This window comes from Oryzias latipes, chromosome 6 (genome assembly GCF_002234675.1).
Source record: "Oryzias latipes chromosome 6, ASM223467v1".
NCBI lineage: Eukaryota > Metazoa > Chordata > Actinopteri > Beloniformes > Adrianichthyidae > Oryzias > Oryzias latipes.
Window position 1 is genome coordinate 8,154,004 of NC_019864.2, and position 24,085 is coordinate 8,178,088.

Below are 24,085 nucleotides of genomic sequence, written 5' to 3' on the forward strand. Positions count from 1 at the left end.
ATATTTCTTTCTTTCTCTTTGCTTGTGTCATTTTTATTGGATTGCACCCATGTGGTCATAAAAGTGATGCAGTTCCAAGATTAAAACTGATTCTGTTTAGTTCTAGCTGTAAAGTATATCTTTATAAAGCAATGCAAGTTGTGCAAAAATAAAGTAATAAAAAAATAATAGTTGATGTGGGTTGCAAGGAGCTACAAGTTAGGCTCAGGAAAAATATTTGTCCTAATAATCAATCTGTTTAAACCAGTTGGGCAATAAAAACTGCATTCTTCCTTGTTTTCCAGCATACACTGACCTTGTATTTTCAGACCGGCTGAACACAACTGATCACTGCAATCAGCAGTGGGTGGGGTGAGATAACACACAGGGACATTTCTTGTTTTGATCTTTGTAGATTTGAAGGGCAACGGTGATGTTCTGATGAAATGTGACGCACTACAGTCACTCTTGAACCTGTCGGAAATGTGGGCCCCTCCACATCTCAGAGGCCCCACCCACACCATTTAACAGCATGGTCACATGTTGTACTGTAAGCCAGCAGAGTCTAGTGAGTCTTGTAAAAACATGGTGGCATATACTGTCCTGCCAAATTTTTCTCTGAATTTTGTGGAATGAGTTCACTCAGGCAAAATTCCAACAGACTGAAGGATCACTGAAAAGGCAGTAATATGAGAAATACGGTTCAAATCAATCAGACCGCTGGTGAAAACCTGGTGGAGAATGTTTAACTGGGCCGAGGAGTGGAACTTCTCCTTTTCTGGGTGTGGATTCAGGAGTATTTACTACGTGGGAGTTCTGAGCTGCTTCCTAGAGCGAGTCCCCCAGCTGGTCCACGGTGCCTCAAAAATTGGTGGAGCTTCATCTGGGTGTCTGGTGGCAGCAGCTCTGACTGTTGGAACTTCCATGGGTGAGTCACTGTTGTAAGGTGCAGTACACATACAGAAGTTGCTACATCTCCCTTTGCCCTGTTGAATGTCTGAAGATTGCACAGAGAAAGCAAATTTCTATTTTTCTATCACCACAAACTACAACAGTTTTTCTAATAACTAACAAAACTGCCTACCTTAAAAACAAGCACGAAAAAAGTTTCTCCGTGGGTTCATTGACATTCAGAGTTTATGAAAAAGTTAGGGCAAACTCCACTGGGTATGTAGTATTCAAAGGCAACAGATGTTTTAAAAATGCCAAATGGTGGAGAACAACATTGACATGTAACCTGGAAACGTTTGCATAATTTCAAACTCGACCAGAATCACTGGGAAATTCGATTCAAGTGTTTAATCTCTATTTTTAGAGTGTGAATGTGTATGTGAATGTGAATGGGGGAATAGGACTGTGACTGTAAAGTACCTTGGGCCTTCTAAGAAAGTAGTAAAGCATTATATAAACATACGCCAATTACCATTTATTTTAAAGTAAAACTTTTTGGAGTTTTTTGTTTTTCCTCTTACTTCAAAAAGGCCATGTGATCACTGATTTTTATTTTTTTTACATTGTCCTGTTAGAACAGCTCTGTTTGGATATCATGACCACAGCAAAGGAGGCCAGAAAACAGACCCTTGGAGTTTTCCACCCCAGCTTCTGTCTGTTGCGGACGGTGCAGCGCTCCTTGCTGGATAGGATCCCCATCGATGCCCATCTTCGAGCGTCTGGAAAGCTGTGCGTGTCTCTCACCAGGCTGTCGGATGGAGAAAACGTTCTGGTGTCAGAATTTGCCAGTAGAGAGGAGCTCATTCAGGTAGTTTGTCATAAATACGAAGGAGCCGTATGTTTTTGGAGCTCTTTCTTTTTGACCTTGGTGTGTTTGTTTAGGTTCTCATGTGCAGCTGCTTTTTCCCAGTTTATTGTGGCTCAACGCCTCCTTCATATCGTGGAGTGGTGAGTGCAAATATAAAAATGTTAGTTATAAATCATCATAAAATCAGACTCTTTTAATTAGTCAAAATTCTAAAGACACTTTAGATGCTAAAAATAATTTGGAGTGGATTAAAATTGGACAGATCTAGTCCCGTTTGGACAGATCCCTCTTGGTAAACTTCTGGCAACAAATTGTCTGGGTTATGTTACCCTGTATCCTTTCATTTTATACCATGCATCATTTTAACAACAAATAGATTCATATCATAATTTGTAGTTGCCGATCTGATTCATAATGGATTTTGGTTCATTTTAAACAATCGATTCGAATCATTGACCTAACATGGATCCAAAACATCTTTAGCCAAAATTTCAACCAGTGTAACAGAGATAAATACCTGGTACTGAACAGTGCAGGAGAAGTTTTCCACATTCCTTGTATTTCTTGCAAGATAATCAAGTGTAAATTAAATACGTGTACAAACAAGTAAACAAGAATGAATGTCAAATCTATTCACATTTTAGTTTCCTAAAGTTCATCCCACTGTTGTTTTTCCACATCACAGAGCATTCTTAGAACATTCTAGCACACTGTTTGGTCACATGACTTTGCTAAATTCATATTGTTTCCACACATTGGACTGGAATGATGGACTGATCAGTTTTTGCTGCGTCACATGTGTGTTGTCCACGGTGATGGAAATTGGTCATTTTTATGTTATAGTTAAATAAAACTACCGCCTCTCCATCTAGATGTTATTTTTCAATATCGATATAATCGATTCCTTTCATTTTGAAAAATTTTTTTCATGGTTTAGGTTGATTCGATTAACAAATGTCCTCTGACCGATCGATCTAGTTGGATTGTAGGACCATAAATCGATAATTCATTTAAGTTGATTGATCGTTACACCCCTACTTTAAAATGATGTCTTGGTAAAAATGGTGGGCAGCATTAAGTTAATTTCAGCAGTCTTAAACATTGCCGCCTATATCATTGTATGGATTTGGAATGATTGTTTCTCATACTTGCTTTGGATCCATCTCTGCCAGCACTACATGGATGGAGCCCTGAGCAACAGCATGCCCCTGTTCGAGCACAGAAACACCATCACCGTGGCTCCATTTTCAGGAGAGAGCGACATTTGCCCGACAGAGGGTACTTTCAACTTCTTCGAGGCAAACTACGGAAATGTTAGCATTCAGGTCAACACTGGGAATGTTCATCGTGTTTGTACATCCTTCTTTCCTCCTCCACCGGAGGTAGATTTGCCCAGTTTCTCTCTTTTTTTAAATTAAATTAATATATTTTAAAGATTAACTCTACAGAGATTTTGTCATAAGGCAATTGTTGATTTATTTTTACAATTTGTGACAGATGCTGGCTGAAATCTGCCACAATGGCTACATGGATGCCCTTTGCTTCTTGATAAGACAAGGTTAACGCTTTCACCTTTACTTTGCTCACAATCAAACCCTAAATCTGTTCTCTCCCTTCATAATCATCATCATCATTAAATCTTACTGGTATTTTTTCTTTTCTTTAAATAAAGGTCTTTGCAGTGCAGGGTTTAATCCCTGCAATATGTTGTTGGAAGAGGACAAAGTCAAACCTCCATGTTGTGATTTTGTGAAAGAAAAGTGGAAGATGAAAAAGATGCTGTTGACGGAAGAGCACTGGTGGCTTAATCCCAAAATAATAGAAAACCTCCCACCTGGTGTCAAGAAAGGTAAGGCAAACAACCAGAAAAAAGTTCAAACATGGTGTTATTAATAAAAAACAGATGGTAAAACCCATGGTTTTTATATATTACTTGATCATTTCGGTTAATCGGGAAACCAATCACAGGTTGAGTAATATGTACAATATTTGCAGGAATTATTTATATTATCCCCACTCAATAAAGTTGTTTTTGTTGATTTATGATAGACTAATTTTAGAGAGAGACTTTATAACTTTTTGTTAAAGGTCCAAGTGTAAGAATTTGTGCTTTCAGTTCTGTCTTCTTTTTTTCCCCTTTAGTTTGTTTAATTTCCATTTTGCTGTTTTCTTTTGGATCATCTATGAACATTTGCATTTCAATAAATAGGATATCACATGGACAGATAAACTGCTTTTAACAAACACAATGAGAACAACATATCAGTTAACTTATGCTTTTTAATGACATTTATTTTAAAATCATATGAACACATTTTAAAACAATTCAGTATTAATTCTTTTCTTTCACACTGTCCAGTAGTTAGAAAAATATAAAAACTCCATGCAGAGATTGAAACGTGCTCTTCATCATCCTCACAGGTTTTCATCTTTTGCTGCATGCTTGCATGTGTGTGTGTGTGTGTGTGTGTGAGACAGTACTGTGTGAGGCGTGCAGGGACGCTGCTGAGGCTGACAGCTGGTGGTCTCGGATGACAGAGTTCCTCCTGGTGAAAATCTTGCTGTGCATGCTGACCCTTCTTCTTGTGCCCCTTCAGTTTGCCCTTTTCCTGGTTAAAAGGTAAATTGATCCTGCAGAGATTATGGATGAGAAACAATTCAGATAAAGACTTTTGTCATTCTTAAAATGGATTTTCCTCATTAGTTTTGGGCCTTTTTTTCTGCTTCATCGCAGTGGGATGATCATCTGTATGAACAGGCAACAGCAAACTGTTGATAGGATCAATAGAACGCCACAGATGTCTGCAGAGCGTCAGGGAGTTTCACCTAAAATACTTGGTCTGAATTTGTCTTTTTTTTTTTTGTGGCGTAATGAGATATGTTTAATTTTTCTGTTCTATTTTCTTAATTGATAAGGTTTGTTGCATTTCCATACCTTAACATTTCCTTGACCATTAAAACAGCTAATAAACAAGTCACTATTAAAGTAAGAGCTGTGCAGACTTGCAGTCTAATGTCGATTCTCCTGTGTTCCTCATCTTTAGGACAGCAGGGCAGCAGTAAGTCGTCTGAATCTGCAGTCAGCTGACATGAAGTCTTCTGTGATCCAGTTAAAACATTCCTCCATCCACTTTCTGAGCCCAATCCTGTTTGGAGTCACAAGGATGCTGGAGCCTACCCTGATACTTTTGAAGGCAGGGAACCCCTTGGACGGTTCACTGGTCCATTGGAAGGCCACAGAAAGACAGACTATCACAAATGTACTCACACTCACATGTAAGGTTTAAGATTAGAGTCATCATTAAACATATGAAGCATGTTTCTGGACTGTGTCTGGAGAAAACCCACAAAGTATTCAAAGGTTACATTTCTTTACATAACTCTTGCTGCATGTATATTTATTTGTAAGGCTCACAGGTACATAGAAACAAAAATAAATAGTATTTGAAAAGAAATATCTTTCAATTTTAGAAAAAAAAAAACATCTTAAACATATTAAATATTATTTCACATTGCCAGTATGTAATGAAGCAAAATGCTGTAAGAGTGGAAAAGCATTTATGCTTATTTTGCTTTAATTCAGGGTTTGTATTTTTATGCAAACCAAACTGAAGCAATGTTTAAAAACAATGTGTAAGATATAAGATCTAGAAAATTAAGCAAGTATTTTGAAAAATCTTAGACAAAATATATTTTTAAGACATTTTTCAAGTAATTAAAAGATTTCAGAGCGACGACTTCAAGAAGTATCACTAGTTTTCTGCTCATTTTGGCTGCTAAAACACGGCAGAGATCTCCTTGTATACCTTGTTTGTGAGTCAAAACAACCAATAAAACTGAACTATAGCTCATTTCCTTCTTATTTTGCTTATTCCTTTCCAGTTGTCAGAGGGGTTGCTGGAGTGTCTTCCAGTTGCTTTAGGGCAAAGGTTTAGAATCTGGGCGATTGACCAACCTATTGCGAACCACGCACGCTCGACAGTTAACCTGTGATTTTGGACTGTGGGAGGAAACCAAGGCGCCTGGAGAAAACTCACACAGGCATGAGCAGAACATGCAACACACAGGGAGAACCCAGCCGGGATTTGAACCAGAGTGCCAACCACTATACCACCACAACGCCATGCTTGTTGAATGCGTTAGCAGTTAATTTTTAAGACGTGGAGACAAAACGCTACAACCTATTTACTAGATAAATAAAACGTAAAGCAAACATAGAAAAAACCTTGTCAGGACTTTTTAATTGAAAAAGGTTTCATAAAACTCCATGTCCATTACATTTTTTTTTTTACAAACATAGCAAACATAGATAAGATTCAAATGAAAGTGTTTTTCTTAGCAGTTGTGTAACATGACATTAAAAGGATTTAAGAAGTTCCAGTTGTGGCTGAGCCCCCAAACTTCATAGCACCATGAGTGTTTAACAGTACTGACATCTTAACGCTCCTGCAGACAGAGAAACATCCAGGTAGGTACTGTTAAGGAAGGCTTATCAAGTAACCAGTGTCACCTACTGTCCACACAGCAGATGTTAATGTTGACACATATTGCAGCACAGAAAAAAAGAAATGCTATAACACATGATGCGTTCTTTCAAAGCATTCAATCATCAGCCCCAGCTTCACATTAAAAAAAAGACTGCAATGAAGACAATCTTAAATACATACAAGATTCCAAAACAGAATAAAATAAGCAGACAGCATATTCTGCAAATTTCTATCTACAAAGTCCTAAATGTGGCTATTTTCCACTCAAAAGCTACTAAAAAAAAAAGATCTAAGCATGGTGGTGAGGTAAAGAGCTGAGCTGGTCCCTGCACGTTTCCCTCACGCGCTGCCTTGTTTTGGTCCACCGCTGATGTCTGGAATATGATCTGCGAAGGACTGGGTCATCCACTGTCCGTCTGGAAGCTGGCCCTCTGCAGTGTGTGACGTGGCTGCTTCCTGTGCTCCCTCTGAACACGGAAAAAACACAAGAACTGAACTCCAAGAGTTAACCATGAAGCATTTTTACAGTTTGGAGGGTTTTAACTCCAGACGAAGATTAAAAAGACACTTCACTTGAGACAACTAATGTATAGCCAAGTTTAAGACAAAATCCTGTTCAAGCAATCTACAAAAGAGATTATCAAAACAAAGAAGCAGAGGCTTTAGAGATTTTTTTTAAAGTCCCACTCAGATCATCTTTTAAATTTATTTTCAATGTGTCCCCAGTGGTCTTTTAATTATGATTATACCATGGTCCGGGTGAATACTCGATTCTGATTGGCTGCTGGGTGTGCGTTAAAAAGTGATAACCACATGCCCCAAAAAGAAGTTCCGGTCACCTGTCTTAAATGTTTTGTATCACTGCGCCGGCTTCTTTAAAACAACCTTTAGCTTCATCATCTGGACAAAAACCAGCGGTAAGAGGAGAACTTTCTCTCTGAACTGATGCTTTATTCAACCCATCGGGACGATCAGCATTTATATATTGCTTTATATCGCCGAATCTTGACTGAAGCGGTGCGTGCGGCGCGTGCGCCACGTAACAAACAGTCTGCTTTTCGGGGGAAAAAGCGATCGAAATCGGGAAAAAAAACAAGAATTAAGGACTAAAAACTGGTTAATATTTATTTCTTTTGTAAGTGACCATGGTATAAGCAGGTTAATGGCCTTCGAAGTATGCATTATCACCTCGGTTTTAAACCGAGGTGATAATGCATACTTCGAAGGCCATTAACCCGCGGCGTGCGTTAAAAAGTGATAATGCATACTTCGTTGGCCATTAACCCCTACTTACGATGGCTGCCACATAGAGACAGTTATTCATTAGAAATTCACCTCTGAGTTGAGGGCAGGATCTCTGGTCTGACGCAACCCCCCCCCATTTCCTGTCACCCACGACTGAGAGCTCTCTGTTTACACACTCTCATGCAAGCTCTCATGCAAGCTTTTCACACCCCCAACCCAACATTACCAGTTAAACAGAAATGGTGAGCAATATTGGAGCTAAGCAGCTGTACAGTTTAGATCAGGGGTTCTCAAAGTGCGGCCCGGGGGCCAATGGCGGTCCGCGGGAAGACTTTTCGTGGCCCTCAATTAAAGAGAGCCAGAGCAGGTTCCTTTGAGGAAAAACGTCGTGTTGGCGAGGAGAAAAGGTGCTTTCAAGCTAAGTGGACAAATACTTACTTTGTCGTACATCATGGGCTGGATAAAGTCATGTGCCTGATTGCAAGCAGGTAAATACAGTGCTTTAAGCATTCAATATAAATCGTCACTATGTTACAAATCATAAAAACTATGACAAATTTACCGGCGAGGAGCACAAAATAAGTTCCAACAACTACAATGAGGCACCAGATGTTTACAAAAATGGGTAAATCCAGTGAAGCTGTGGCAGAAGCTAGTAGCTACGTTGTGGCTTTGGAAATGGTCCGGCATAGCAAGTCCTTCAGTGACGGGGAGTTTGTAAAAACATTATAGAAAGTAGGTGACATTGTTTGTCCAGAGCAAAAGAAAAAGTTTGAGGAAATAAGTCTATCAGATGATACAATTACTAGACGAGAAGAAGATCTGGACAGCAACCTCCGGAAAAACATCTGGAGGGCCTGGTTAACTGTACAAATGACACTTGGTCATTAAAGTTATTAAAACAACTTTTTCCGTTTGTTCTTTTTTTTCCACCAAAATTGGCCCCCAGTCTAATGTCAAATTTCTAATGTGGCCCTCCGCTACAAATTTTTTTAGAACGCCTGGTTTAGATCCAGATTCCAGCTCAGAGAAGGAAAACAAAGACATACATGAATCTATTTGTATACAAGTGGATGCATCAGAATGGAACGGAGCAGGGAGACTGTAGCATGTGTATTTTTTTCTATGTCACAACTACAGTCATCTGTCTGCTCCTGATTCACAGTGATTTGAGTAAAGACATTGTCAGAAAAACAATTTTGAGCTTAATGTTCTTCATATACTGTATGTCCTCCATCATCAGAAAAATGCCACAAGAACACGTTAAAATGGTCATCGGAATGGGTCTTTAAAAAAGTATAAATTCTTGGATTATGTATAGATTTAAGTCTTTTTTTGTGGCAAAACTGTGTTGGTAAAACCTACCTGTATCACATGAAACTAAAATAGATTATTAATGGTTTAGTCTTAGTTAACTGTTCAGCAAACAAACACCTGTTGTGGCATGTCATCAGTCATTTCTGACTACCTTTGTTTTCAGCAGATGAGAATGAACAGTGACCGTTGCTCTGGCCTTCCGCCTGGCCCTCTTCGGCTGTCTTCTCCACATATGCTCCGCCATAGGCATCTTCATAACCAGGATCATACTGCTCCTCCTTTATTGCCAGCCTCTTGGCATCCTCTGTTGGGGTGAAATGAGAACCATATAATGCACGTCAAATGGGATTTTTTTTTTTTACCATGATCCAAAATATGTCTATGAATCTCCTTGTGTGACCACTAAATACTTTGTGAACCGGAATATTACATCCCAGGCTCAATGGAGACCAACATTACCTTTAGCCAACTGGAGGTCAAAAGAGTAGTCAACCTCCTCAATCTCAGTGTTTCTTCGAACGCCCTTCAGCTGGTCTCTTAGCTCCCTGAGTTTGATGTAAAAGTGAACTTTGTCTTGAGCACGTGGAAACTGGGCACAGCGTGCACTGGATGATGGCATCAGAAACAGCGCCTGTGAAACAAGAATGGTGCTGAGTCAGTCGTTTCCGGCTTTGGAGTTGTTTGTGCTCATTTAAGACAAATGGGAATTTGTTAAAAAACTGAAAAACAAAACATGTCTGCCACGGAAATGAAAAGACATCTGAAGGCAGAAGCAAACCTAAACACTGCGAGAGAACACTCCAAATTCGTAAATGTAACTATCCGTGAACTCACCACATCACAGTCGGGTATCTTGTGTGGCTGCAAACCAAACTCCAGCTTTTGAGGTTTCTTTCCAAACAGCTCCCTGCAGAACATTTCATAGATACCTGCACAAATAAAAATGATCTTAAACAACATGTTACAACGTTTTAACGGTTGTTCTGCCTATAATAGATTCCTTACATTTTCCATTGAACACAGCTATGAGGGGCTTGTATTTTTTCAGCTTCTCTACTAGAATTTTGCCTCCTTCACGCAACTCCTTGCTGTAGAAAAGGAGCAAGAATTTGATGCTGTTTCAAAAACATTATTTGCATTTTGATTTTTCCTGCTAAAAGCAGTCCATGGGTTTTGTCCAACAAGAATACCTTGACAGGTCTTTGCTCCCTGGTGTTGCCCTGGCGACCATGTTGGTGAAGCCCATTTTGTACTTCACAGGCAGAGTTGTGTCGTGCATGTGGTTAAGTTGATCCTCAGTAAACCCAGATAGAAACAGGCATTTCCCTGTAACCGGTCATTTTTTTTAGCAATCATCTCCAATAGGTTTTATACATAGCTCACTCAAAACAGCTGATATTGAGTAGTTTAAAAAAATAAGGAAAGTACATGTTTAAAAAACTGGAAAAAGTGTACAATCTGTTTTATGGCTAAATAGATTTTTTTAAATATTCACATACTAATATAATATTAGAATTATTACTCACAAAAATGATTCCCAGGACCCGGAAACCAACGCCCGATATAAGCTGCCATCAGCCCTGGATTGATACCAATCTAAAACCAAACAACTATCAGGTCAAATGAAACATTCAAACATTGCAATCACAATCACTTTAGTTAATAATGAAATCTCACAATGACGTAGTCCAGGTTGTGGTCCAGTAGGTCTGGAAGAGTCTTTTTCATGACCTCCTCCTCTGACATCCCTTTAAAGCGGTCCACTTTCCTCTTCACCTTCTTGAAGCTCTCGTCAATCTTCTCCTGTTTTCCGTCAGCTTGAGCACCGGCGGATTTTTTGGGCTTTGGACCAGGTTTTGCTTTAGGGGCATTTGGATCCTTGGGTGGTTTTGGCGCCTTGGGTGGTTTTGGCGCCTTGGGGACTTTGGGTGGCTTGGGTGGACGTGGTTCCTTGGGCTGGGCTGCTCTGCCTCTTTTCTTGGCTGGAGCTGTTATGATGAAAAAAAAAAAAAAAGGCTGCATCTTTAACAACTTTTTAAAGTTCCGGCTGCTAATGTTCAAAACCAACCAAAAACTGTGTTGATGCCTTGAAAGCACTACAACAACTTTCAATTGCTGTTTTAGTCAATATCACTACAACCTACTTAAGCGGACAAAACATATTTGAAATGGTGTCACTGTCTTTTTTGACAGTCTCCCTTAAAATTAAGGCTGACATATTTCTGCTTCTTGTTTAAGCTAAAAACCAAGGCTACATCTGAAGATCCCGTTTTTTAAAGCGACTTCCTCTTACAAAATGAAATAACCAGCTAAGAAAGCTATTATTAATTCAAAGCTTGAGTTTACAACTTTGTGTAAATGAGACACATCTAGATAAGAATGATTTTTAAAAATGTACTACAGTACGTTTAACTAGATTTGCAGGTTCCATCGGATCCGTCATGCCGTCTGGGTTGGCCATGTGGGCCGCGGCTGGCTCTGCAGTCCGACTCTCTGGGTGGGAAAACTGGTAGTTGGGGTTGAAGTTGGAGTACTGGGCCTGGAGAGCCTGGAACTGCTGGGCAGACTGAACCCTGTGGTCAACATTCAGCAGTAATAAAAGCACAATAGAGCACTAATACATCAAACAATACATAAAAAGGAATTTGAGTAAAAACAGATACATTTATTTGCTCTTTTGCTTATTTTTGTTTAACCTTTACTGTTTTAAGAACAAACGAGATGAATATTTTCATAATACGTCTGTGGATTTACATGATTAAGTCTCCTTTTCTTGAATTAAGTATTTCAAAGTAGGTGGGGCTGTGATCATCACTGTGATTATGGGGGATAAATCAATTTTGTCAATTTATTTGAATTTGCTGTTTAAAAAAGACTTTTTTTTAGATAAATCTGGATTTTTTTCTCTCCCAGCACTCTGCTCTCTACAGTTTCCACTGTTGAAGTAAGGTCGGCCTGTTCCTTTCTTACAATGCACAGATGTTAAAATGGCAACTAGCAAAGAGGAGCTTGCTCAAAAATTAGTTACTTCAGTGATATAGAACTGGTTCAATTTTGTGGCTTCCGATGTGGAGCAACAAACCGCACACTGAAAACTCTGTTTGAAGGCTGTTGCTGCCAGAAGTGAGAGTATGACGGATCCGTTTCAACCCCAGAAACAGAGGCTGCTCTCTGCGAGATGCTCAATAGCAGCAGCTCACAAAACACCTTTGCAAACATTTTTACAACTTTAATTTTATTCCACTTTGAATTCAGGTCAAATCCCAAAGAGGATATTGAAATAAAAGAGTTTTTGATAAGTATTTTCTGTCATTTGTAAAAAAAAAAAAAGGAAATGGAAGGGAAGAAAAAAAAATCAAATATCAAATTTGGTGTGAAGAAAATCTTATATTTAATTTAAAGGTCATAATGCCCGGCCCTACGTCTGGCAGTAATGCAGCTGATGCAGATGTAAGTGAATGAAACTGAGCCCAGTCAAAAATATGAGGAAAAACAACTTTTAACTTCAATGAGTCGATCAACACACATATTCATGTAGTTATACTGTAATAACCATACAGATCCTGACCAAGTAAAGAGCTTAGTAGTTATTAATTACCAAGTGTAATAAATAAAAACAACAAACAGGGTTAAAAGTCAAGCCGAGGCAAAAGGTGCACATGCTTTGATTCATCAGTCCTCATTAGTCTTTACTGTTAAAGATGCTTTCTAGCCGCTATGGTGAGCAGGCAGACTCACCACTGGTGAAGATACTCCGGGGAGACAACAGGCAGAGATCCATTCATCTTTTCTTCCATCTTTTGGCTGGCTTTGACTTTATCACATAGCATGCACGTTGATAAATCACACAACAAAAATAGGATGTTTCATCGTTAAAAACTACGCTGAATGTATGTGCTATGGCACCGACGGACTTACAGACAAAATCATCGAAACAAAAACATCAGCGTATATTCATATAACATATGTATTATATGTGTACAGCGTTAATTATAAAAAGAAGAAAAACAGTAGTGAAGAGCAAGAACAAGCTAGCAAACTATTTATAATTACCAAGCTAACCCAATTGAAAAACGACTGTAACTACTGCTAAAAACGTCTTTTTATATAAATAATAATAATAATAATAATAATAATAATAATAATAATAATAATAATAATAATAAAAACACTTTATTTTCCATCCCTATTCAGCACTTCATATATTCAGCAAAGCTAATGTTAGCAATAGCTAGCAGGCGGGCTAACTTGGAATGGCTGAACGGTTTTGCTTCCTATTAAATTTTACCCCACAACAAACTGTACATAGTTGGCTGTGATTTAGAAACCCAAACATACCTCGTTCGATCGGATCAAATCCAAGCTAGTTTCTTCTATGACCACAACTGTAACACACATCGACTCATTAGAATGCGGCACTACGGAGGCAACAAAGGGGTGACAACACAACCGGTCAACTTTGACACTGGAAGAGTGCAAGTCAAAGAAATGGGGGTGAGCAAGAAAACTGTGTGTTGCTGTTAGGTGGAATTTATAAAGGCAGCCTTATTTTTAAAGCCAGAAAATACAGGCAGAATGTTTTTAAAATCAAGAGTTTTCAAAGGTTTTTGCTACATAGTAAAGCAATAGAAAAATGCAAAGTGCGTGACATGCTCAAACCTGTAATGGTTTAATCCGTTGGACTCCTAACTTTTTGAAACTGCTTTGTATTGGCGGCTTTGTACTTTAAATGTACTTTAAATCTGGCACTTTCAACATGTCCACGATGTTTATAATACAATGAAAACATCTTACCTGTTTCTAAAAAATAAAAAAGAATAAAATAATTTGTATTTTATGCATTATAGTTGATTCAAGCTACTTAAATATAATATTCTTTTTTGTATTTTCATTTCTAGTTTACACATTTTGTGGATTTTAATTAATTCAAATATGCATATTTCTATATGACATTTCCTCTATTGAAATGTGTGTCTGTATTTTTAATAATATCAATAAATACAACTAAAACTTTAAATTTCCCTGTTGAGGGATCAATAAAATGATATTGTATTTTTGTCTTTTCTAAAACTTTATATGCAATCTGGATAATAATCTGGACTTCAAATTGTTACAACTGCAAAACAATTTCTTCTGCTCTTTTTTACAGCAAACTAGTGTACTGAATTTGCCACACTTAAACCAAACTAACCGTTCTTGTTCTTTATAAGCTACAGAAAGCTTTTTTTTTTCCAAAAACATTTTGCATCTCGATCTAGACACAGGTGGCACAAAGACAAATAACAATTCAAGTTTATATTCAATTACATTTCCAGATTTATTAATGCTGCACAGTTAGTTAATAACAAGTTATAATAATGAATTCTTGGGGTTCAGGTGAAGGACTTTTCTTCACAAATAAAAAACAACATACAAAGCGAAGTTATCAAATTCAAAATAAATATTTAAAAACATCACCTACAAAATGCAATAAACATTACTAAAACAATAACAATAATTCATGCCTGTAAACAGATTGCAGTTCATTGTGTGGAATTATAAAAGTCTGAGAATCTTTTTCTCTCATGATGAGGTTTGTCTTCATCACTGGGGTGTCTCGCAATCAGCTGATTTTTGCCTCTCTGATGAACAAACAACCCGAGTTCAGGAGGTCCTTGATGGGGTCGTCTTCGGACATGCCTGCTGAAGCCGATACTGTAAAAGGTTACATGACAGGAATTACACTCCTTTAAGTGCAAACTTATATTTCCTCAACACCTAAATTTTTCATCTTTTTTAAATATGTGGTAAAACCCTAACATAAATGGCACAATACCTGAGTGCTAAGGCAAACTGGTCCACTTTTCTTTGCTCTTCAGCATCAGCTGCTTTGTCTCAGCTCTGTCTGCAGCCCAGTGCAGCTTTCATACTCTGGATCCACTTGTTCTTCTTTGATTGAGAGTCTTTTAGCATCCTCTGCAATCATAGGACAACATGAAAGCTTTTATTCTTTTCTAAATTGTGTTTTTTTTATCTGGAGACTAAAGTTTCCAACCAACCTTTAGCGAGCTGCAGGTCAAAAGAGTATTGCGTCTCCACCACCTCGCCGCCAGGGAGCAGGCCTTTCATCTGATCCCGCAGCTCCTTAAGCTTGATGTAAAAATGTACCTTATCTTGTGCACGTGGAAACTGTGCACAGCGGGGGCTTGATGATGGCATCAAGTAGCAAACCTAAGAAAACAGGCAGTAAGAGGATTGTTCAACACCACCGGCTCTTAGAGCACGTCGGTCAAAGCTCCGGCTTTCACATACCGTTTCAGTTTCTGGGATTTTGTAGGGCTGCAGGCCAAACTCCAGATTTTTGGCTTTCACACCAAATATTTCTTTACAAAAGATTTCGTAAATGCCTACAAAAGAAAAAGTACATTTAAAAGCGTTACATCCAAACCTTCGGTCTTCATCATTTGTTGTGTAAATGCTGTAGGCACAGATTGACAAAAATTCAGCGACAGAATATGTTTTACCTTTGCCATTAAAAGCTGCTATTAATGGTTTGTATTTTTGCAGCTTTTCAAGTAACTGTCGACCTCCTTCACGAATCTCCTTACTGAGACAATAATAAGAAATTAACCAAGAAAAACAGTCCAATCCTTTAACCCATACATTCTCCGATGTGCCTGTAAATCCATTTCATTCTTGTTGAAAAACGGATTACTAACAGCCGTTTGTTGGAAGAATAAATGAAGGGTGACGTTAGTTTCTACATCAGCATTAATAAGGTATGTTAGGTGATGGATGTGTGGAAGGGACAGAGAACCTTGATGTTCCACATGAAGCAGCTAGGAAGGATAGAAGGAAAACCTATATATGCTAACAGAAGACAAAACACTTCCAGGTATCAGAAAAACAGACTGAGATCATGAAGTACATCAAGTTTTTCTTTCTTATTGCACACAAAGCATGGGCACTGACTCCAATCTGTGTGTAGGAAATGCTGTCCCAAAGCCACTCAGTCTTAAAAAGAGATGTTGTTTGTTTAGCAGGGGGCCACAGGCTCGCTAAATGGGACACAACCTATTAGGCTACTTCTTCACTGTAGTGTAAACTCAACCAGACACACAATATAAACCAAAAAAAAAACTATAAAAGCAAATGTATGTCTAAATGAACTGATTTTGCAACACTGAGAGCAGCTGGCACCCTCTTTTTTCCCTCCTGACCTGGAGAGGTCCTTGCTTCCAGGCGTGGTCCTCTCTACCATGTTGGTGAAGCCGATGCTGTACTTCTCTGGCAGGTTCTGATCGTGCATGTAGTTGAGCTGCTCTTCAGTCAGACCAGACAGAAATAGACATTTCCCTGGCCCAAAAAAAAAAAAAAACTGTTTCAAACTATTAACATTACAACAGCTCAATGTAAGTGTTTGTTTTTCACGGTCCTTTCTGTGAGCCAGTGAGTCTTGCTTTATTTCTACTGATTTATGTCTGAATTTCCTCCTCACTACTTAGTGCACTATATAGGACGTTATCATTTTTTTGGGAGATCCAAAATCCACAATTCCAAAATTCTGTGCCCTGGAAATCTCCCAGAAGTCTCTGCGTCAATACTTAGTAGATTGGCGAATATAGATCACAATACATTGTGTTTGTCATATAAAAAATGTACGTAAATGTGCTTTTAATGAATCATCCAAGTTTTTAATTGCCAGAACACAGTTGATTCATAAATATCTTTTTAAAAAGTTCTAATCTTTTTAGGTTGGGAAATTTGTGATGTCATATTTGGCGTTTAGAACAAAAAGTAGTGAGTATGTGCCTGAATTGCATTGTGATGTAGGGCACTGGATAGTCCTGCACTATCTAAGGTTTACGGAGTAGTGAGGAGTTTGGACATAGCCCTAGTTTCTCTGTTGGACTGCCTTGGACAAATCCAGAAGAAAATATTGAACCAAAACAACGCAGGAGTTTGAAAATGAAAAAGCTTTTCAACTGACTCCCATCTACTGCCTGTCTGGAAGGTTGAAATGGAATTTCAACATACAGAAATGATTTCCTGGGTTTGGGTAGTGATGTCCTTTGAATGCTGACAGCAGTCCTGGATTAATCCCTATCTGGGGAGGAAAAAAAGGGATGGATTACTCTAGAAATTTGTTTAAGACTAAATTCATGGTTTGAGAATGACAAACATAAAACTCTCTCTTAAAACTGCAATAACCTACTATCAAAATATCCAAATTGTAGGTGATGACATCCGGCAGAGTTTTGGCCATGACTTCTTCCACTGACATGCCGTTAAAGCGGTTCAGAGTCCTCTTGGCTTTTTTGGCAGCTACAATGTCATTCTCCTCTTCAAGTGTTTCTTCTTCTACCTGCTGTTTGGAAGGCCGGCCTCTCTTCTTCTTTGCTGGTGTCACAGCTAAAACAGAAAAAAAAAAGTCTTAAAATCCTTCTGGAGAGCGTTCATGCCTTTGTAAATCTGACTGTAATGTGTGCGCAGAGTAAAACATCTTTAACAATAAGCAGCAAATTAAAAATAAAACCAGAAAAGGTTATTTACGTTGAGGTACATCAGAAGGCTCAGTCTTGAACTGAATACTTGGCCCTCCCTGCTGCACTGTATACTGGTGCTGAGGGGGGGGCTGGGGTGCAGGTTGCTCCTGCATCTGATAGTGAGGGTAATTCAGAGTTGAAGGGTGCTGCTCAGTGTTAAGCTGTTGCTGCTGGTGGGACTGATGGTAAGGGTGGTATAAGGCTGAAGGATGCGGTCGGTGCTGCTGAGGGTGAAGCTCAGTTTTAAGCTGCTGCTGAAGCTGATGGTACGGATTATATGCAGCGGAGGGATTCTGCTGTAGCTGAGGGTAAAACTCAGATGAAGTTTGCTGCTGCTGCTGCTGATGATGGTGGTGGTGCAAGGCTGAAGAAGGATAATGGTGCTGATGCTGAAACTCTGATGTCTGTTGCTGCTGATGGTGCAAAGCTGAAGCATGATGTTGGTACTGATGCTCCCTGAAGCTCTGCTGGCAGTGATGCACCTGGTTGTGGTTCGAGGGTGGAAGATAGCTGCTGTAACCAGGTTCCTGATGAACCGATGGATCCTGGTGGATGGCCTGCTGTCTCATTACAGACTCCTCAGTAGGATTTTCAGAATAATAGTCCATGGTGCAATATGGATTTACACTCTGTTCCTCAAGATGATGCTGATCATACTGGTAACTAGAAATGAATGAAGAGAACAAAGAAAAAAATCAATTAAATCTCTTATCCCCCAATAAGTCAGAAAAAACAAACAAAAATAAACAATTATTTATATATTATAGAAAATGTTACTTCATAAAATAAAAGTCTCACCATGTATGACTAAAAAAACAGATCATGTTGATATTTTTTTAAATCTTGTTTGTTATTTACAAGTATAAAAAAAGAAAAGAAAAATACATAATTCTGAGATAGATGTATAATTATTTCTTTATAAAATTAAAAATGCGAACCTCCAAGTCCAACATAAACGCTATTGGCGAATTTATTGATTAATAGATGTCGGAGATGAAAATCGCCTAAATCTAACGAACACATATATAAGCGAATGAGCAATGCTAAAGTAAGATTAAGCTAACAGTAATATTTTTTTAACCCTGCAAATTGTAGCTGTCGTTCAGAAACTCCAGGAAATATTTACAAAATCAAAACTTTCAAACTACAGAAATACTGATCCATACCTGTCGTACATTGTTTTGAGGTTTGGAATGAGCAGGAAACTGCTAAAAAACAAAGACCATTTCAACGCTGAACATTGTTCGAGGTAAATGGTTGCTTACCGCCCCCTCGCGTTATTAGGGTGTACTGCATTGAGAACACCGTATCTCCACAAGACTGCAAAGATTTCGTCTTATTTTTTGTTTTTACACTTACAATTTAAATATATATTGACATAAGCACAAATTTGTTGCTATGTATTCTGTATTATCAGGAAATCCCTAGAATAGATTATGTTACTTGCATTCCGATGTAATCACTAGGCGGCGCAATATACAGCTATTTTCAAAGCAACTACATGAATTTAATGCGTAGAAGAAATAAATCCGCCGAAGATAAAATATTATAACATGCTCACCACTCCACGATTCAAGTCATCTCTAGGGAGTCAACAATTAGCAGTAAGCAAGTTTTGTGTATCATTTAACATTAGCACCAGAAATATACAAAGGTTGGAGGCGAGGACATAATATTAAAGGAAAAGATAAAGTAGAACTGGATAGCGGCTGTAAAAAGAAAAAAATACAGAGGGAGTGCTCTTTACACACGCTTGCGTTAGCTAAGCAATGTCACCCTTCTTGTGTTTTCAAGATTGCTGGTTGTGGATAATAATCAAAAGAGTTTTACTGAGCGGTTATAACTAATTTGTTTGTTCCAAGAGAGGTATGGGTTTTCTTCATTAGGTAAAATTATATTTGATTTTTCATTAACTAGACCCCAAACTAATTTTGTTTTACTAGAGCAGCTTGCCCTACAGGATCTGCATAAGGACACATGACATGTAACACAATAATAATTATGCCTATTAAACTAGTACATGAACTCTTTTAAGTAACTTTGGTCACGATAGCTTAAATGCTCAGTTTAGTTGTATTTTTTCGGATCTGGTCCGAAAGATCAGTTTCTTCCGTAACATTTAGTGTCAACTTTTTAAACGCATTGTGTGAATCTAATAATTCATTTTTCCACAGGCTGAGTTGCTTCCTTTAAGGCTGTAAAGATGCCAGCCGGTGTGTCGTGGCCTCGATATCTAAGGTTGCTTGGAGCCAGTGTTCTAGCCATGTTTGCCGGGGCTCAGGCTGTGCACCAGTATTACCTGCCAGATCTGGTCAGTGATGACCCTATGATATTGCAGATTTTCATGGAAATGATGTGGGAATTCACCCTGAATGTAATCTGAAATATAACATTTCTGGATAGTTATATCATGTGGACTGGGCAAAAATACAATTTGTCCAAATTTTTATGTTGTTATCTCCTGGAAATGTTGTCTGTCTCTAAAGGGGATGTGTTTTATATTAACCCCCCATATAAAGACAAGATTCATATTTAACTTGTCAAATTTTAGTGGCATCATGTGAGCATAAAAAACAGCTTTTTGTAAGATTTGGGTTTTGTTTTGATGTCTATTCTTCATATTTCAGAGTATTCCAGAGGTCCCACCCAAACCTGGAGAACTCCAGACTGAACTACAAGGATACAAGATAAGAGAAAAAGCAATTGAGACACTTAAAAAAGGAGAAAATGATGACAGATAAAACATAATTCTCAATGGAATGGTTCTGCTGTTTTCTCAAATGTGCCTTGGAGAAATGGGAGTTGTTTTAAAGACTGCAGAGGACTCTTCTGGCTGCTTTGAATGAGAAAAACGAATCGTCATACAATTTATGTGCATTTGAGTTGTCTATTTGAGACAACAATCTTTATCTTTAATTTAAAAATGACTTCGCTGTCAGTTCACCTTATCTGTTTTGAATAATTAAAAGAAAATTTCGTCAGTATTTTATGTAAACATAGAGGTCTAAAATATTTGTGAATAAAAAAAACACCAATTCTGTGAAATAAGTTTGTGAAAAAAACAAAGTTGGAGTGCTTTTGTTTATCTGTTGCATCTTTGTAAATAAAGTTTTTTTTTTAATATATGTTTTTTGTATTATTTTAACCAATTTTTGAAAAACGGGACTTTTTTTTGGCATTTTTGCTAAATGATCGCCATTCAAGCGACGATGCGGGTGGCGCCTGCGCAGTGACCCGCGTCTGCGGAAGGCCCTCTCGCTAGGTCTTTCCCGGTATCCTAGCAACAGCCTTAAACAGGAAAGATGGCGACAAAGCAGGAAAAATACGCTGCCGACTATTTGAGGAAACACAAAATAGCGGAACTCGTGGAGAATCTGTTCTCCATGCTTCTCTTCTACAGACCCGGTTTGATATTACGTTTCTTCATAGTTTGAGTCTCATTTGTGTAAAAACTGACCACGAAGACAGTTTTAACTGTTTCTCAAAGTGTATCACAAAGAAAGAGCACAGTCCATTATAAGCTTTTATTTAAGTATCGACAAAAATCCTTAACTGCTTGGTTGCGTAGATAGACTAGTTACAGAGTTAACGTTTTTTTTTTTGTCTTGATGCTGGTGTCCACAATTAAGAATGTATCAGTAAATGTAAGAGGAAAACTCTTATTTTGTGAAAAAGATAAACTAAAAAAAGACACAACAATCCTTTCTGGTTCCCCTTGTATTTCTTTTCCTTTTTGGCTAAATTAAAATATTTCATTTTTTGGTAAAAATGTTCTTTTGCATGTGTTTATGCCAGGAAAGTCAATAGCCTGTTACATTTAAAGATCCCCTCTAAAGAAAATTGTGTTTTGCTGTTTTTAACATGTTCTTGTGGCACTTTTCTTATGTTAGACATATATTAAGAAATTTAAGATTAAAATTGCATTTTTGAATGATTTCTTATTCACATCAATGTGATTTTAAAAAGGCAGTTTGATAAAGAGCGTAGTTGTCGTGTATAAAATATGCTGGGTGGGCCACAAGCTTTTTGCATTCTGGAAACACTTTGATAATAGATAAACAGAAAATGCCTGGAGTGGGACTTTAAGATAAGTGATGTCATGTTTGTGTGATTTAGATAATCCCAGGGAGTTTCTCATTGAGCAGCTGAAGCTGCTAAAGCTTTCTCAGATCAACAATGTGATGGGACCTCATCTGTTGAAAAGCTCAAACCTGGATGCAGTCTTTGGAATCCTGGATCCAGCCAAACAGAAGCACATCACGTTTGCACAGTACAGGCAGGGTACGTGTTTGTTGAGAAAGCTTGTGAAAAGTCCCTGTTGATTTCAATATTATAGATTCTACCAGTCACTTTATTTTTTTTCTTCTTTTTACAGTCACTTTATTTTTCTCTTTTCATAGTCACTTTATTTTTTTACCATCCTATTTTATTTTATTTTGTAATTTGAAGTTAGAGTCCCTGTTTAGACTGGAGCTTTAGAGAAACGGAATTTCAATGTCTATGTATGTGAAAACATTATAGATATTGACAATAAAGTTTATCTTGACTTTGACTAAGTAGGTTGATGGAGTACCATTTTAAACAATCCCAACACAGAGGATAAACACAGATATTTACTTTTTCTTTCCAGCTATGAAGACACTTGGCATCAAGGACATCGATGAATGTCCTGAAGGTGTTAACGAAGATAGAATATCCTATGAGACGTTCAAGGCAGAAGCGTAAGATTAGATGTTATTTAGCCTCCATGCCAGACAATTGCTTTATCACACTCAAATGTCTCTTTGGTCTTTTTTATTTTCTTCAACAGGGAAAGGGGACTGCAGAGATACTCAGCAGCATACTACTCCGAGCATTAATGTTATTCTCAACACTTGTTGCTGCTATTTACATGGTAAAAATCTTCAATATCCATTCTATTATCTTCCATAACAAAGTTATGAAAATCTTTTCATTAAGTTCTGACCACCATAAATCCTATATTTTTATGTTTGATTTTTTTGGTTTAATGTTTATATATTAAATATAAATAGTATCTTTGTACCTTATTTGAATAAATGTTTGCTGGCCTGTTGACAGTTTTTATCAATCCTCCAATTTTTTGTTTTTTGGCTTTCCTATTTTCAAGGGCTTTGTCTTATACTGTAAACTATTTTTTTACTTACAGCATGTAACTTTCTTAACAGAACCACATAACTAAAAGCCAATATATTGCTAACAGGACTTTTTAAAAAAATTTTTATACCATTAACTTTTGCCCAAAGGAAATTCACAAAGGAAAACACTTTTTGTTTTAAAAAATGTACAAATACATATATTTATTGCAAGATCTGTGTCTCATCTCATCTGTGTACTTTGATTCTTTTCTGGTGACATTCCGTATTAAGAAACATTGAAATCATTCAATAAGAATAACAAGCTAAATCAGAAACACGTTGCTAAAATATAATGTTGACCTATTTAATTGGAGGACATTAGCTATAAAAGAGCATTCAGCATGTTTAAAAGCCACAGAAGAATAACATGTATGCTGTAGCCTCCAACTCCACAGTTTGAAACCTAGGGGTTTTATTAGACCAGGATTTATCATTTAAGGCTCACATATCTCAGGTGTGTAAAACTGCATTTTTTTCACCTGTGGAATCAGAAAGATCAGAAATACACTTTCCAAAAGTGATACAGAAAAACTCATCCATGCATTTGTCATGTCTGGACTGGATTATTGGGATTCTTTGTTAGCAGCGTGACCTAAGAGTTCCTTAAGAAGTCTCCAGCTTGTTCAGAATGCAACAGCTAGATTGTTAGCTGGAACTAGCAGAAGAGAACACATCAAAATCCTCCTGCTAACCTATAAGGCCTTACATTGTATGGGCTCCTCCTACATTAAAGACCTAGTGCCTTACTAACCAAACAGAGCACTTTGTTTGCAAAATGCAGGACTGCTTGTGGTTCCCAGAATTTATAAAACCACAGTTGAAGGTAGAGCGTTTAGCCACCAAGCACCTGTTTTATGGAATAAACTCCCAGCTCGTGGAAGAGAGGCCGACTCAGTTTCTACATTCAAAGTTAGACTTAAAACATTCCTCTTTGGATAGACTTCTTGTCAGACTAGTTAGTGTTCAGAGAATATTTACCTTACTGTTAATTTGTTTAAATTAAACTTAATAATAACAATAAAGTTGTTAGTAGGCTGCTAAAAGTTTGAAGCTGGGGTAGCTATGGTGCTCGGGGGTTCTGTCCTCTTTTCTCGCCTACTTCTACTCTCCTCCTCTCTTCTATTATTTATCATTAGATATCATTTAGTTCTCCATGCTTCTGTTTGGTTTAATGTGATTTATGTACTGTCCCTCTTTTCCCACTCCTCTCCTGGGGAGTGGGAGTGCTTCCAGATTCCAGTTGGCTCATCCGTGCTCCTGTACCTGACCGTGTACCTCGTCTCTGGCTTGCCTCTACCACTGCTTCTACACCTGGCTGTGGATCCTGTCTCCAGTTCGTCTTGTGCCCCCAGCCGTCCCCCAACTTCATCTGGATGAAGATCATTTGCTGGACTTTAAAGATGTAGTTGTAGAGTTAGATAAGTTAATTCTTCTCTATGAGTTCTGGTACATCGCCTGTCCGCCCTGGGGGAGGATCCCTCCTTCATGTGGACACCCCTGAGGTTTCTTTGTTTTTTCCGGTATCCGTTTTTTTTAGGAGTTTTTCTTTACCACGAAGGAGGGTCTAAGGGCAGGGATGCCAGTTTAGTCTGTTTAGTTAAAGTTTAGTATTATCCT

The 24,085-nt window shown here is 38.0% G+C and overlaps 5 protein-coding genes across 12 annotated transcripts; 3 read left to right on the plus strand and 2 right to left on the minus strand.

Annotated features, from left to right (window-relative positions):
- The first annotated feature begins 161 nt into the window (after nucleotides 1–161).
- LOC101155596 (patatin-like phospholipase domain-containing protein 2) lies at nucleotides 162–5,589 on the plus strand. Of its 3 annotated transcripts, none has more exons than XM_011475793.3 (9): nucleotides 162–907; nucleotides 1,506–1,738; nucleotides 1,813–1,878; nucleotides 2,911–3,120; nucleotides 3,236–3,296; nucleotides 3,411–3,587; nucleotides 4,160–4,358; nucleotides 4,473–4,576; nucleotides 4,783–5,589. In XM_011475793.3, the coding sequence occupies exons 1-9, from the start codon at nucleotides 721–723 to the stop codon at nucleotides 4,824–4,826; spliced, it is 1,281 nt and encodes a 426-aa protein (XP_011474095.1). In that variant the 5' UTR covers nucleotides 162–720; the 3' UTR covers nucleotides 4,827–5,589. The 3 variants fall into 3 exon arrangements, with proteins under 3 accessions (XP_011474095.1, XP_004069499.2, XP_011474096.1); XM_004069451.4 differs by having other exon boundaries at nucleotides 167–907; nucleotides 4,217–4,358; XM_011475794.2 differs by having other exon boundaries at nucleotides 794–907; nucleotides 1,511–1,738.
- Nucleotides 5,590–5,960: 371 nt separating this feature from the next.
- On the minus strand, nucleotides 5,961–13,257 carry tdg (thymine DNA glycosylase). 2 transcript variants are annotated; one of them, XM_023955592.1, is made up of 11 exons: nucleotides 13,126–13,257; nucleotides 12,526–12,601; nucleotides 11,194–11,360; nucleotides 10,465–10,775; nucleotides 10,314–10,383; nucleotides 9,978–10,113; nucleotides 9,793–9,875; nucleotides 9,622–9,716; nucleotides 9,247–9,418; nucleotides 8,939–9,091; nucleotides 5,961–6,692 (listed from the first exon to the last, which is right to left on the minus strand). In XM_023955592.1, the coding sequence occupies exons 2-11, from the start codon at nucleotides 12,582–12,584 to the stop codon at nucleotides 6,565–6,567; spliced, it is 1,374 nt and encodes a 457-aa protein (XP_023811360.1). In that variant the 5' UTR covers nucleotides 12,585–12,601; nucleotides 13,126–13,257; the 3' UTR covers nucleotides 5,961–6,564. The 2 variants fall into 2 exon arrangements, with proteins under 2 accessions (XP_023811360.1, XP_023811361.1); XM_023955593.1 differs by lacking the exon at nucleotides 12,526–12,601 and having other exon boundaries at nucleotides 13,126–13,246.
- Nucleotides 13,258–14,079: 822 nt separating this feature from the next.
- On the minus strand, nucleotides 14,080–18,607 carry LOC101162834 (G/T mismatch-specific thymine DNA glycosylase). Of its 2 annotated transcripts, XM_004069398.4 has the most exons (10): nucleotides 18,479–18,607; nucleotides 17,320–17,975; nucleotides 16,982–17,178; nucleotides 16,804–16,873; nucleotides 15,987–16,122; nucleotides 15,291–15,373; nucleotides 15,079–15,173; nucleotides 14,826–14,997; nucleotides 14,603–14,742; nucleotides 14,080–14,481 (listed from the first exon to the last, which is right to left on the minus strand). In XM_004069398.4, the coding sequence occupies exons 1-9, from the start codon at nucleotides 18,487–18,489 to the stop codon at nucleotides 14,648–14,650; spliced, it is 1,515 nt and encodes a 504-aa protein (XP_004069446.1). In that variant the 5' UTR covers nucleotides 18,490–18,607; the 3' UTR covers nucleotides 14,080–14,481; nucleotides 14,603–14,647. The 2 variants fall into 2 exon arrangements, with proteins under 2 accessions (XP_004069446.1, XP_020559462.1); XM_020703803.2 differs by having other exon boundaries at nucleotides 15,079–15,373.
- Nucleotides 18,608–18,830: 223 nt separating this feature from the next.
- Nucleotides 18,831–20,437, plus strand: c6h12orf73 (chromosome 6 C12orf73 homolog). Of its 3 annotated transcripts, none has more exons than XM_004069400.4 (3): nucleotides 18,831–18,916; nucleotides 19,487–19,623; nucleotides 19,940–20,437. In XM_004069400.4, exons 2-3 carry the CDS (start codon nucleotides 19,516–19,518, stop codon nucleotides 20,051–20,053), a joined length of 222 nt encoding a protein of 73 aa, XP_004069448.1. In that variant the 5' UTR covers nucleotides 18,831–18,916; nucleotides 19,487–19,515; the 3' UTR covers nucleotides 20,054–20,437. The 3 variants fall into 3 exon arrangements, with proteins under 3 accessions (XP_004069448.1, XP_004069447.1, XP_011474097.1); XM_004069399.4 differs by lacking the exon at nucleotides 18,831–18,916 and adding an exon at nucleotides 19,024–19,198; XM_011475795.3 differs by lacking the exon at nucleotides 18,831–18,916 and adding an exon at nucleotides 19,029–19,178.
- Nucleotides 20,438–20,543: 106 nt separating this feature from the next.
- On the plus strand, nucleotides 20,544–23,749 carry LOC101163486 (EF-hand calcium-binding domain-containing protein 10). Of its 2 annotated transcripts, XM_020703804.2 has the most exons (5): nucleotides 20,544–20,717; nucleotides 21,429–21,593; nucleotides 21,943–22,033; nucleotides 22,123–22,206; nucleotides 23,702–23,749. In XM_020703804.2, exons 1-4 carry the CDS (start codon nucleotides 20,615–20,617, stop codon nucleotides 22,169–22,171), a joined length of 408 nt encoding a protein of 135 aa, XP_020559463.1. In that variant the 5' UTR covers nucleotides 20,544–20,614; the 3' UTR covers nucleotides 22,172–22,206; nucleotides 23,702–23,749. The 2 variants fall into 2 exon arrangements, with proteins under 2 accessions (XP_020559463.1, XP_004069449.1); XM_004069401.4 differs by lacking the exon at nucleotides 23,702–23,749 and having other exon boundaries at nucleotides 20,545–20,717; nucleotides 22,123–22,641.
- Nucleotides 23,750–24,085: the final 336 nt, after the last annotated feature.

Coding starts and splice junctions, on each gene's coding strand:
- LOC101155596 (XM_011475793.3), top strand. CDS start 721: ATGTTTAACTGGGCCGAGGAGTGGAACTTCTCCTTTTCTGGGTGTGGA. Junction 1,739..1,812: donor GTAGAGAGGAGCTCATTCAG/GTAGTTTGTCAT, acceptor GTGTTTGTTTAG/GTTCTCATGTGCAGCTGCTT. Junction 4,577..4,782: donor AGTTTCACCTAAAATACTTG/GTCTGAATTTGT, acceptor CCTCATCTTTAG/GACAGCAGGGCAGCAGTAAG.
- tdg (XM_023955592.1), bottom strand. CDS start 12,584: ATGGAAGAAAAGATGAATGGATCTCTGCCTGTTGTCTCCCCGGAGTAT. Junction 9,419..9,621: donor AGATACCCGACTGTGATGTG/GTGAGTTCACGG, acceptor CTTGTTTCACAG/GCGCTGTTTCTGATGCCATC. Junction 9,092..9,246: donor TGACCTCCAGTTGGCTAAAG/GTAATGTTGGTC, acceptor TCACCCCAACAG/AGGATGCCAAGAGGCTGGCA.
- LOC101162834 (XM_020703803.2), bottom strand. Junction 16,874..16,981: donor ACAATTTGGATATTTTGATA/GTAGGTTATTGC, acceptor TTTCCTCCCCAG/ATAGGGATTAATCCAGGACT. Junction 14,743..14,825: donor TGACCTGCAGCTCGCTAAAG/GTTGGTTGGAAA, acceptor CTATGATTGCAG/AGGATGCTAAAAGACTCTCA.
- c6h12orf73 (XM_004069400.4), top strand. CDS start 19,516: ATGCCAGCCGGTGTGTCGTGGCCTCGATATCTAAGGTTGCTTGGAGCC. Junction 19,624..19,939: donor AGTATTACCTGCCAGATCTG/GTCAGTGATGAC, acceptor TTCATATTTCAG/AGTATTCCAGAGGTCCCACC.
- LOC101163486 (XM_020703804.2), top strand. CDS start 20,615: ATGGCGACAAAGCAGGAAAAATACGCTGCCGACTATTTGAGGAAACAC. Junction 21,594..21,942: donor GTTTGCACAGTACAGGCAGG/GTACGTGTTTGT, acceptor TTTTCTTTCCAG/CTATGAAGACACTTGGCATC. Junction 22,034..22,122: donor GAGACGTTCAAGGCAGAAGC/GTAAGATTAGAT, acceptor TTTCTTCAACAG/GGAAAGGGGACTGCAGAGAT.